The sequence below is a fragment of the Galeopterus variegatus genome, unplaced genomic scaffold (genome assembly GCF_000696425.1).
Source record: "Galeopterus variegatus unplaced genomic scaffold, G_variegatus-3.0.2 Scaffold1201, whole genome shotgun sequence".
NCBI classification, from domain to species: domain Eukaryota; kingdom Metazoa; phylum Chordata; class Mammalia; order Dermoptera; family Cynocephalidae; genus Galeopterus; species Galeopterus variegatus.
The window spans coordinates 341,286-354,393 of NW_007727312.1; the positions used below are offsets into that span (position 1 = coordinate 341,286).

The window sequence follows — 13,108 nt, forward strand, 5'->3', positions numbered from 1 at the left end:
TTGTATTGCTTTTTAAAAACTATACTAATAGCAAATACACTTTTTTTTTTTTTTGTTTTTTTTTTTTTTCGTGACCGGCAACGGATCGCAACCCTCAGTGTCGCGCCCGTACCAGACTGGGACCGGCAACGGGATCGCAACCCTCGGTGTTGTCCCCGCTCCTTGCTCAGCCAGTGAGCGGCCGGTCTGTACGTGGGATCCGAACCCTTGGCGGGAGCGCCGTCGCGCTTCCCAAGCGGCGCACTGTAGCAGTGCGCCACCGGGCCGGCCCCTACTTTGTTTTAATGCAGGGTGATTTCAAAATGTTTTATAAAAATTGTGCAATTGGTGACATATAAGCATAATTTAAAATTTAGCCCATAGTAATATTCAGATCAACTAGGTCATCCTATAGTTGCTATCAAATATTTGGCTGTGAAGAAAAGTTTCCTGAGGTGTATATTGTTATATTGGAATAAAAACATGATGATGCACAATAGAAAAGCTTTAAAAGACCAGTTTTTGAAAAGTTGAAACTTACTTATAAATAGTACTGAAGCAACTATCGTTTAAGATTGTAGTGGAGAGGACAGATTTCTTTTTTCCCCCCCAGAGCCTTAGAATAATTTATGTCATTTAGAACCACCTTATACCATGCTAGGCACAGCAGTTACCCATCATGATATGACACAGGATTTGATTAATGTGACTGATTCATATTTACAGTTTGGTTTTCTTTTTCTTTTTCTTTTTTTTTTTTTTGTCCTTTTTGAGACCGGCCGCACCGCGCTCAGCCAGTGAGCGCTGTGAGCAAACCGGTCATCCCTATATAGGATCCGAACCCGCGGCGGGAGCGCTGCTGCACTCCCAGTGCCGCACTCTCCCGAGTGCGCCACGGGCTCGGCCCGAAGTTTGGTTTTCTTGACCTAACCATTATACTTAGTAATGATCTAATCTTTATAGGGTACTCGACATTGTTAGTGTATGATACTAATAATGATTTCAAAAAAAAAAAAAAACAACTTAGAGTTTTTATATCCAAACGAATATTGAACTTTTGAGTTTTGTTAGCTGGGAAGGCTTCTACATTTATTCCAATGATTTGCAAATGTTTGAGTTTTGCTGCTTCCCTTTTAGAATTGCCTTTAAAGCCTTAGCAATATTCCTGTCACTACACTGCAAGTATAACATTTCTATTCTCTGAGGGTGACTTTCAGGAGATAGCTATCACTCAAAACTTTCAGACTGAGTATCTAAAGAGCAATGTATAGCTCTGAAGTAATGAGACGTTGTGTTAATGGCTTGTAAAAACTGGCTCCAATAGTACTTTCCAAAATAGCTTTGAACTGGCATTACTGAAATAAATGTGCCCCCTTTGAAGGTGACTTTAAAAAACATTTATTTGATGTGGAAGTTCAGGTTCATATACTTAAAAGTTCATCATCTTTACCTCATATTTACATTATTGTGCCTAGGCAGGTAAATGAATAACAGGGATATTGAGAAGCTGTTTTATGACACCAGTGGGAGCAGGTAAAAATCTACTGAGATAGTCTAGCGTTATAATTATAGGCTTCTAAGAGTAGGAGAAAATTATCCTAAAGGTTTCAGGGATTTCCTGTGTGTTCCTTTGGGCTCGCCAAATTTGAAAAGGGAATTTATAGTCAAATCTCTTAGGATACATATTTATTTATATACATATATAACTTTATATACATATTTTGTATTTTTCCAATTGTAAACATTTAAGAATCATAAAAACAGATGAGAAAAGAGCTATTTATAATCACATGTATCAGAGAAATCCTCATTGACCTTGTTAACTTCCTTTCTTCTATGTATTGTTTTATAATGCTGAGATGATAATAAACTTAATTTTGAATATTGATTTTTAAAATTTATTTTATCATAGTTATTTTCTTAAGGCAATAAAACATTTCTTCATGAACAAAATAGTGACAATCTTTTAGTTTTTCATTATCCATCTCCATATGGTTTATAAAGTTTACTGTTAAACTATTTAAACTTTATTATTGAAGAAATAATAAAAAACTTACATTTCTTCTTTCATATTCATGGTATCAAAAGTATCAGAAAAGAAATTATGAGGCAAAGACCCAGAAGGCATTTGATGGGATTATACTTTCTTAGTTCCACAGGCTTCACTTATTTATTATTTGTAAGTGTTCTCTTTGCTAATATGCAGCTATTGTCACTTTCCTATTCACAGAACTAAGAGAAAAAAATTACTTCTTCTCTTTCTTGCTGAAGGTGGTTGGAGGCAAAGTAAAGAAGCCCGGTAAACGTGGTCGGAAGCCAGCCAAAATTGACTTGAAAGCAAAACTTGAGAGGAGCCGGCAGAGTGCAAGAGAATGCCGGGCCAGAAAAAAGTTGAGATATCAGTATTTGGAAGAGTTGGTATCCAGTCGAGAAAGAGCTATATGTGCCCTCAGAGAGGAACTGGAAATGGTAAGAATGTCTGTCATGAAAAAATCAACCTCAACTTACCAATCACAGAAATATACATTAAAACATGCGATACTGGTTTTCACTTATCCAGTTGGCAAACATTATAAAGAATATTAATCTGTTAGCCAGGATTTAGGCAAATAGGCATTTTCATACACTGCTGTGGGAGTAGAGAATGTACATGACTATTTTATTGAGGGATTGTTTATGATAGAAAAAGATGGAAAACAACCCAGATGTGCACCAAAATGGAATTGGTTAAATAAATTATATTACTTTCATATATTAGACTGTTTTGTAGCCAGTAGAAATAATAGTGCACATATATATTTACTGATGTAGCAGGATATTCGCAATGTATTGCTAAGTGGAAAAAGTAATATAACAATGTATAACCATGTGTATCTGATACCATTTGTCTTTAAACGGATTTATTTATTTTACATGTTTTATTCATTCATTCAGACCTTGGGTGGTGGCTGTAGAAATGTAAAACAGAGTAGATAAAGCAGAATTGAAACCCCATTACTGTGAACTCAGGAAGAGTTGACAGGTAAGAGGAGAAATGGTATTACCATGATCATTACAAAACTAGGACGGGCCACCATAGTTTTTAAAAAGTAAGAAAATAAGGTTGAGGCACGAAGGGACATGAATAGTGTATATATTATAGAAGAAATAATACTGCGACAATTATAAAAAAGAGATGAATTCTAATTAGTGGCATACTGTGGGGAGATGTTCTTTTAACCAGAGGAGCCTTTTTAATTTGAGCAACACTACAGTACTTCACAAGCAGATTCAGCAGAAGTTTCTCCACTGAGATATGACAGATATCATACATGTCCTAGGTTTAAATAGTTAACACCATGGAGAGTGGAATTTCCAGCAGCCAACTTGACCTCTAGTCATGAGATTTCTTATGTCTGGGATTTCTACCCACGATTCTTGAACTCTGATTAGTAAAAGTATACTCAAATGTATTTTACATATTTCAGTACAAGCAGTGGTGCATGGCAATGGACCAAGGAAAAATCCCTTCTGAAATAAAGGCCCTACTCACTGGAGAAGAGCAGAGCAAATCTCAGCAGAACTCAAGCAGGCACACCAAGGCGGGGAAGACAGATGCTAATAGCAATTCCTGTGAGTACAAACCATGGGAGAATTTATATTTAAAGGAGTATCTCAAGGTAGGGTTTCTGTTGACCACTTTCCTTAGTATGTCTTTAAATAGAATAAAATGTTGATGTCATTTGTAACACACTAATAAGCTATTGAAATGGCATTAGATTCTAAATATTGAAATGCGTTTTACATGGGGTCTATAAAGAGCAACTGATAAATTTATGGGCATTTTTTATTAAGTAGACTTAGTCCATCAATGGGATTAGTACTAATCTAGTTATTAACAGTACTACCTTATATTTGTATTGTGATTTATAGCTTACAAAGTACTTTCATTTATATTTATCTTAAATGTTTCTTCCAGTCATTGTGTTAAGCAGTTATATATCTTATTTTACAGGAAAAGAAATAGAACAACTGGGTAAGATGCCCATGGTCACACAGCTGTAATGGTAGAACCCGTCCTCACTAGTCCAGGCTCTCTCTAGTATAGTAGCCCATCACTGTAAGGATTATTTTTTAAATGAGGTGAAATGCATATAACATAACATTAACTATTTTAAAGTAACAATTCAGAGGCATTTAGTACATTCACAATGTTGTACGACTACCACGTCTATCTAGTTACAAAACATTTAATCACCCCAAAAGAAAACCCTAAACTCATTAAGCAGTTTTTTCCCATCAACCCTCTCCCCGCAGCCCCTGGCAACCATGAATCCGCTTTCTGTCTGTATGGATTTACCTATTCTAGATATTTCATATTAATGGAATCCTGCAATATGTAACTGTCTGGCTTCTTTCACCTAGCATGTTTTCAGTGTTCATCCACATCGTAGTGTATATCAGTATTTCATTCCTTTTTATGGCCAAATAATATTTCTATGTAAATGTATACCACAGTTGTTTATCCATTCATCTGTAGACATTTGTTTCTACCTTTTGGCTTTTGTGAATAGTGCTGCTATGAGTATGCATGAATGAGTACTTGTTTGCATACCTGTTTTTTACTTTGGGTATATATCTAGGAATCAAATTGCTGGTCATATGGTAATTCTATGTTTAACTTTTTGAGGAACTGCCAAAATGTTTTCAACAGCAGCTGAAATATTTTACATTCTCACCAGCAATATATGAGTGTTCTAATTTCTCCACATCTTGCAATGCTAGTTATTTTACATTTTTTTAAACTATAACTATCCTAGTGGGTGTGAAGTGGTATCTCATTGTGCTTTTGATTTGCATTCCCCTAATAAGTAATAATGTCAAGCATCTTTTCATGTGCTTGTTGGCCATTTGTATATCTTCTTCTGAGAAATGTCTAAGTCACTTGTCCATGTTTTACTTGGGTTGTTTTTCATTTTCTTATTGAGTTGTAAGAGTTCTTTATTTATTTTGGACACTGGACCTTTATCAGATTCATGATTTTCTCCCATTCTGTAGGCTCTGAAAGTCTTTTCGCTTTCTTGATAGTGTCCTTGGATACACAAAAGATTTTAATTTTAGGACTGCCCGGTTATCAGTTGGTTAGAGCACAGTGTTATAACACCAAGGTCAAGGGTTCAGATCCCCATACCAGCCAGCTGCCCCCCTACAAAAACTTTTTTTTTAATGAAGTCCAATTAATTTTTTTCTTTTGGTGCTCATGCTCTTGGTCATATCTAAGATTCCATCGTCAAATCCAAGTTCATGAAGATTTACCCCTGTGGTTTCTTCTAAGAATTTTATGGTTTTAGTTCTTTTATTTTGGTTGTTGACCCATTTTGAGTTAATTTTTCTATATAATGTGAGGTAGAAGTCCATGTGTTGCACGTGGGTGTCCAGTTGTCTCAGCACCATTTGTTGAAAAGGCTAAAGATTTTAGAATGAAGATGTCAATGTTGATTTCTTCATTATTGTGATTACTCTGGGAGCACTTGAAATAGTTATAAGGAAATGTTATAAACATTATATCTTTTAAATATTTTTTATAAAATTGAAGAAATTGGTTTTTTGATAACTTTTATTAGATGAGGTAACATTTGCCTTAATCTAAATTGAATTAATGAAAAAAGCCAAATCAACTAATTTTTCTTTCAGTCTGTATTTAAAAAAAAAAAACATACTAAATGGGGAAAAAATTGTACATTTTAAAACAGATTAATCAAACTTTGTTGACTTAAACATTCTTACATTGGTAACATTGGTTTATTTTTCAGGGTGAAGATCATATAAAATGATGTCAGTGATTGAAGCCAATATTCTGATTTCCGTGGAGGATGAATCAGCAAGAATGTACTTCTTTGGCTCCATTTACTACCTACTGCTCAGTAGTCATCTCTGTAAATCTGCAGTTTCTTTCAAAATGTGTGATCATAGATCTCAAAGGATCTTGCTTTAACTTTCAACAGTTAGAAAATTTACAGATATTCAGACCTGTTCTGGTTGGTATTGCCATTCGTGACATTTAATGTGTTATGATGCTTGAAAACACAAGAGTAGAGAAAAATGGGTGAAGATTGTATTTTTGCACCTTATCTCCACATTGCTTTATTGGTTAATTTATATTCTTTCCCTGTAATTCATGTGTATGTGTATGTGTATGTGTGTTTAGGTGTCACCTCCTTTCATGTTTTTGATTGCCCTACAAAGAGAAACCAAGTGGGTTGATTACTGACTCTTAAGTTCTCAGCCTTTATGGACCTAATCTTCTTTTATATTTACTTGAGTAATGTTTATTTTTCACATAAACCATGATTTCTCCTGTGAGCCATTCCAGCATAAGCTGTGAATATGTATTAACAAATATATACATTTCTATTTTTATAATCCATAGTGATATGCCTGTTTTAAATAATGTTCATATTAACAAAATCCAAGGGGAAAACCCTCAAGACAGCCTCTATTTAAAACCTTTGTTGCTGTCTTCTCAAGCTATATTTATAGAAGTTTGCTAGGGCCAAATCCATACTTGGAGAATAATTAGTCAAATTTTATTTTTAAGCAAGAAGTAACCTTTCAGGCATTTCAGCAGCATACATTATCTTGACAACCTAGAGTATGTATGTATATATGTGTTTCTATTGTATGTCTATATATGCACGTGGGAAGGACAGGAGTGAATGTTCACACACATTTTCTTGTGTACTCAACTAAGTTGGAGAATTTTTTTTAAGAGAACAGGATGAAACTAGCGGCTGAGATTGAGATCTAGAACAAAACAAAAGACACATTGCTGGTAGATATAATGGCTGTAGCCATAACCAGAACACTTAATTTCTTCCCTGACATGAATTTCCTTATGAATGTGTTCTGAGCCAGAAAGAAACACACGGTGGGCATGCATCTGGCTCAGCCCTGGCGGTGCTTCCACTGTGGAAAGCACAGGAGCTGGAGTTGTGCCCAGCACCATATCTAGTGGGCCTGGCAGATGTGGAAGGGCAGAGTAGTTCTCCCCAGTTCCCATCGTAGTTACGTTTACTTTTTCCTGACTACAAGATGGAGTGATGGTTGAGGAATCAAGCTCATAACATGACACACTCAGATAGACCTAGAATCTTTTGATTTCTCCAGTGAGACACTTTATCACTCTTTCTTCTCTTGCCCATAGTTAAATCAGGAGTATGTTCTCTTGTTGCTGCTAAATTATCATTGTTTGTCACTCTAGTGAAGCAAACGTTTGGCTTTCAAACAAAATATAGTTTGTTTTAAACTGGCAATTTAACAGGAGGCATCATAGTCTCAATTGTCTTCAAGGTGGAACATGAGATGGACCACATAGTTTAAGATTACAAGGTACTTTTCTCCCTTCTCTCAGGCCATGCATTCAAATAAAGTGCCTCCCTTCAGCCTGAGTTCCTAAAGACCTCTTGTGCTTAGGCTGCAAACCTGGATCTCTAGTCTACTCCAGTCTAGTTGTATGTGACTACTGATATACCACTAGCCCAGCTTGTTGGGTCTCTCTGTATTTTGGAAGATTGGGGGTTTAAGAATATTTAATGTCTTTTTAGGATTATAAATATATATAGACTAAGGACTGTTGATATTCAGGACTTCAGAATTTAAGTGTTTTAAATATAGTGTTCAGATTGTAATGGGTATGTTTTTGCCATCTGGCCTACTCAATTGTATATTTTTATTTTGCAAAACAACCCAAGACTGACTTTGTGTTGCTTTTGTTCAGTACCTTTAAAATTCCCCAGAAGAGTTGTTTTCAAAGCAAACATTCCAAAATGAATGTGGCCCATCAATGGAATGTCTCCATTGTGCTTCAAGTATTTCTTCTCTGGTTATAATTTTAAGTTACAAGGTCGTTTGTGCCTCCTCCCCTCCCCCCGTATCTTTACAAGAGCGGTGACTTTGTCCTCAGGTAGTGGATGTGTAATTTTGGGTGAAAGTAAATTACAATTTATTTGACTTTATTCCTAAACTTATCTACTTGGTATTTTGAATAGATCAAACCAAAAAAAAGTTCCTTGGTCTTAAAAAGAATGTTTTGATTGATTTGGGTATTGTGCTGGCTGCACGCTTTGGCCACTTCTAAGTATGTTAATAAATGTCACTGATTAAAACAGCTGGAGCATTTCCTTCCCCATTCCAGTTAAGGAGCAGCGAACTGAAGTAAGCAGGCATCTCTCACTTACTGTGACGGCAACAGCAAGGGTGAGAGAACTGGTGAGCTCAGGAGAGGCTGCTGTTCTTGTTCTCTGAGTAAATAGTAATGTTTTCTTTTTCTTTTTTTCCCAAAAAAGAAAAATAAAGGGGAAAATATACTTGTGTGTTTAGACCAGTCATATTCTGTCATTATTTTATCATCAACCTGCCATATATTAGAGCAACTGAATAAAACATGGAATAAGGTTGACTGGGTCAAGTTTTAGGATATAGTTGAAGTTCTTAAAATTTTTTTTGCTTTATTTAAAATCTTTCTATTATATCTAAGTCAGAACTATCTTACTGCAGCAAATTCATATCACTCTTTGCCAGCTAATTGACAGTATTTATCAGCATCACCATTTTAGCATTTTATTATCATCTTTGAATTATGATAGGTTTGATTTGGCTAATTACAGAAAGGACAGCTTTAAACTAGACTTACTTTTAGTTAAAATAAAGGCAAAGAATTAAAAAACAAATGCTGTATTTCATAAGAAATCAGTTACATATTATCACTTACATATTTAGCTTTTAAAAAGAGGAAGATTACTGTTAAACCACATGGTATTTGGGGGCATTGAAAAAGGAATTTTTCTTTCTCTGAAGAACATTGTACAATAGTATTTTTATGAAAAATAAAATATCTTCACCAGAGACACCTTAATTTGTCTGCTTCATAATACTGAAATATGTCTATATAAGCATAGAGTAGTAAAAAGAGTGTGAGATTTAGGAAGAACTGGTCTTGGTTCTGTTTTCTGAGTCACCTTGAATTATTTGCTCTCTCAGCCTGTTTTCTTATCTATAAAAAATGGGGAGAAGGAGCTGGGTGGTTGGCTCAGTTGTATAGAGCACGGCCTTGTAACACCAAGGCCAAGGGTTGGGTTCCCTGTACAGGCCGGCCAGCCAGCCACCAAAAAAACCAAAAACAAAAACAATAAAAGCTGAATAATACTTCAAAATTTCAAAAAAAAGGGGGAATATAACTTTCACTGAGTAATTGGTAGAATAAATAGGAGTTATGAGAAACTGCCTTTTAAATAGTAAAGAACTACATTAAATTTATTTATTTTTTATTATTTTATTATTATTTTTTTTCCTTTTTGTCTTTTTTTGTGACCGGCAACGGATCGCAACCCTCAGTGTCGCGCCCGTACCGGACCGGGACCGGCAACGGGATCGCAACCCTCGGTGTTGCGCCCACACCTTGCTCAGCCAGTGAGCGGCCCGTCTGTATGTGGGATCTGAACCCTCGGCAGGAGCGCCGCCGCGCTCCCAAGCGGCACACAGTAGCAGTGCGCCACCGGGCCGCCCCTACATTAAATTTAAATATTCACATTATATTTGTGTTTGACTATTGTTAAGATTTAAATCACAAAAGATAAATATATTTATTTAATGAGTTGGAATCTGCATATGTACTTGTAGGTATCACATTTCCCAAGTCTTTTTAGCTATATCATTATGTCTATCCTTGGAATGGTATAGTCGAAGGCTCTTTTTTAGCAATAATAGCCTTCTGTTAATTAGGCTAATCTTAAGAACAACTAATGTTCCAACTGGTAATATCATCCTATAATTATCTGCATAAAGCAGGTTTCCAGGCTGGGGGGTAACTTCGTTCTCTTTTCCCCTATTCCATCCATTTTACTTAACTACAGGGTGGTCATGAATTAGAGCCAGGACTGCCATGTAAGGTTGTGCTGATTGTGCACTGCACAGAGGCACCCCATTAAGGAGGCAAATGGGCCTAAAATCTAACTTACATTCCCCTCAACAAAGCTGTATGTGGAAGGAGGGGCATCTGCCATCTGCTCACCAAGGGGCACATGTGGTATGCTTTCTCCCAGAAGAGGTGCCTTTTTCTTTTCTTTTTTTTTTTTTTTTTGTCTTTTTCCGTGTCCGGCAACGGATCGCAACCCTCAGCGTCGCCCCCATACCAGACCGGGACTGGCAACGGGATCGCAGCCTTCAGTGTTGCTCCCGTGCCTTGCTCAGCCAGTGAGCGGGAACCGGTCTGTATGTGGGATCCGAACCCTCGGCGGGAGCCACCCAAGAGGTGCCACTGGGCCGGCCCAAGAGGTGCCTTTTTCTAATTTGCCCAAAGGGGGTAACTTTCTTTTTTTTTTATTTTTTAAAAAGATGACCAGTAAGGGGATCTTAACCCTTGACTTGGTGGTGTCAGCACCACGCTCTCCCAAGTGAGCTCACAAGCCATCCCTATATAAGGATCCAAACCCGTGGCCTTGGTGTTATCAGCATCACACTCTCCCGAGGGAGCCACGGGCTGGCCCTATAAAGGGGTAACTTTCTTAATTCCTCCACTCAGGGGTACATTTTTTTAAATGTGCAAAACAGTGGTTTGTTGCAGCTGCCTTTTGCTGAATCTCCTGAAGAAAGCCAATTGTGTGCGTGTCTTTTCAACTCCCCATTCAGTGACACCAGGTTGGTAGCTTTGGATTAGCAATGGTGGGAGTATTTGCACCTTTGAAATCAGTAAATGCTACAAATCTCAGGCTTTCCCCCAAGGAATCAGTTTCCTGGTGCTGATAAAACCAAGGCCACACACTTGGATCTCCATACTGGCCAGCTGCCATCTCCCCACCACCAAAAAAATGTTTCCAGTGCACCACTGAATGCGAGCATGGCCCTGACTAGAGCAGGCACATTTGGGGCTCAAAAAGTATATGATTAAAGGACACATGGAACAGGAAGAACTTTTTGTAAGGCTGTAGGTAGCCTGGAAATGTCCATTTCAGATTCAGATTAGTTCATAAGACAGATGGTAGTTGTGACTCAGAAACTGCTATGGGTTGCAGAGAAATACCCAGCCTGACTCTAGAAATTATAAGGAGGTAAATCAGACTTGTGGCCAAGATGGTGGAATAGATGTTCCCCAGCATCACACTCCCACAAATCAACCAATTTACAACTATAAAAAAGCTATGACAGCCAAGCTGGGGCTGCTAGAGCTCAGAGGAAGAGGAGGAGAGACCTACAGAGTGCATGAAGGTGGGAGAAGCCATGATGAGAGAAAGAAAAAACCCCTTGAACCATTACAAATCCCAGCTGCTTCCAGGCTGGAGCTGCTGAGCACAAGGAGCAGAGCTGGCAGCTGTGCCTTTCAGATGAAGTTGGAGGCAGCAGGGGAGAAGAGGGCCTTGGTGGCCCCAAAGCCAGCAATACCACTAATAAGGCTCCTGTGGACCCACGTAGGACTGAGAAACCACAAGAACTGAAAAAAAAGGAGCCATTCAGAGGCCAGTGAGTCATCACAAGGGTCTGGAGCACAGCCTGTCCCATGGAAAGTGTTTGGAGCACAGGTGGTGGGGGAGATGGGCCCACTGGGGGAACACTGGGGTACAGCAAGGACAGCTAATCTGTCCCCCAATCACCATAGGACCACTCAGAGGAGACTGGTCAGGAATATGGAATTGCATGGGGTGCAGTTTGATGAAAAGACTCAGGCTCAGACCAGTGTTTCTACACAACCCGGGTGCACCGGATTTCACTAGAACCGGAAGTACCTATAAAGTCAATCATTAAAACATGAGCTGCACAAAAAGCCTGCCCCAGGGAATCAGCAGCAAAGCAGCAATTCAGCTCAATCACACAGCTCAAGTACTGGTCCCTACAGGAAGTTCCCCCTTTTGAAGTAAGCAAAGGACAACAAATTAGTGCCAGTGCAGAGTTTGAGTGGTGGGAACAGCAAATAATCCAACACAGAACTGAAAGAAAAAACGAAGTACCCACAACCAGACACAAAGTTTAATATTAACTAGTAAAGGTCTCATTTCACCAAAGAATACCTATAACACCTAGAAGGACTGGAAGTCCCCTGGGCTACCAAGCCAGAAAGGGGGAAGGGCCAGGGGACTCAACCATGCCCCTTGATACCTGCAACCAGCCCTGGGGCTGGGAGCCATGGGCCCTGACAAGCACAACTACCCTAGGGGTGACCACTGAGCCGCCGCAGGAAGTGCCCTAGGCTCTCCTGAGCTGGGGTGGTGGGAGGCGAGGGCTTTGGCCACACTCCCATGACATCTGTACCCAGCCCAGCAATGACGAAGCCACCGCTAGAAGCCCCCCGGTCTCCCCTGTGGGAATGTGGGGGTGCCACAGGCCTCAATCCTGCCCCTCCTCTTTCATTCTTCTTCCATCCCATTTCTTTCCCCTTTCCCATCTCCCTCTCCCAACTGCTCTGCAACAACATCATAGAATGTAAAAAATATATTAATAAAATAAACTTTTAAAAAAAAAGGTAAATCAGATGAATTCTTAAAGCAAGCCCTGGGGTCAAAGTAGACCCAACTAATTCACTGAGTTTTGGATATTACCACTTCAGTGGAACAAAGACCATGCCTTTCAGCACCACAAGAACAGATGCTACAAGATCTGTGGCAATAAATAAGTAAATAAATAATGCCCCACTAAACCTGCCTCTTCTCAGGCCAGGACAGTCCTGGACCCCAGCTGCCACATAGGAAGAAGAGAGAGAGAGCATCAAAAAAAGAAAGGCAAAAAGAACCCCCTCCCCCACAAGGATGGCCAAGCCTTCTCCCAGAAAGAGAAGGAAGGAGAGGAAGAGAGTTCACACGGGCCAAACAGAAGATGAACGCTGGCGACGCTTCCTTCTTTGTGGGAGTAGGCGCATTTTACCACTCCAGACCAAAAAAGAAAATCCCACATGCCCATGAGCCTTTTTAACCAGGCAGAGTAAGAACTCCACCTAGCAGTAGGCAGTAAAATGTTTCTAAAGCTGAACTATGGTAGCATCACTCCTCCTCCTGAAGTGGGGCAGAGTGAAGGGGTCCAGCAGTGGCAGGGAGAAGGGAGCCCTGGGTACAAATAAGAAGTACACAAACTAGTGTAAGAAACAAACCACACCAAAGCTGAGCTC

General features: G+C 39.0%; 1 protein-coding gene across 1 annotated transcript in view; it reads left to right on the forward strand.

Moving 5' to 3' along the window:
* Positions 1 to 8,862, forward strand: part of CREBL2 (cAMP responsive element binding protein-like 2) — a 23,557-nt gene extending 14,695 nt beyond the window's left edge. Inside the window, exons 2-4 of the mRNA XM_008575507.1 lie at positions 2,251 to 2,448; positions 3,447 to 3,591; positions 5,772 to 8,862. Of these exons, the coding sequence (XP_008573729.1) occupies positions 2,251 to 2,448; positions 3,447 to 3,591; positions 5,772 to 5,776 (348 nt within the window). The 3' untranslated portion in view covers positions 5,777 to 8,862. The remainder of the gene's footprint in view (positions 1 to 2,250; positions 2,449 to 3,446; positions 3,592 to 5,771) is intronic.
* Positions 8,863 to 13,108: the final 4,246 nt, after the last annotated feature.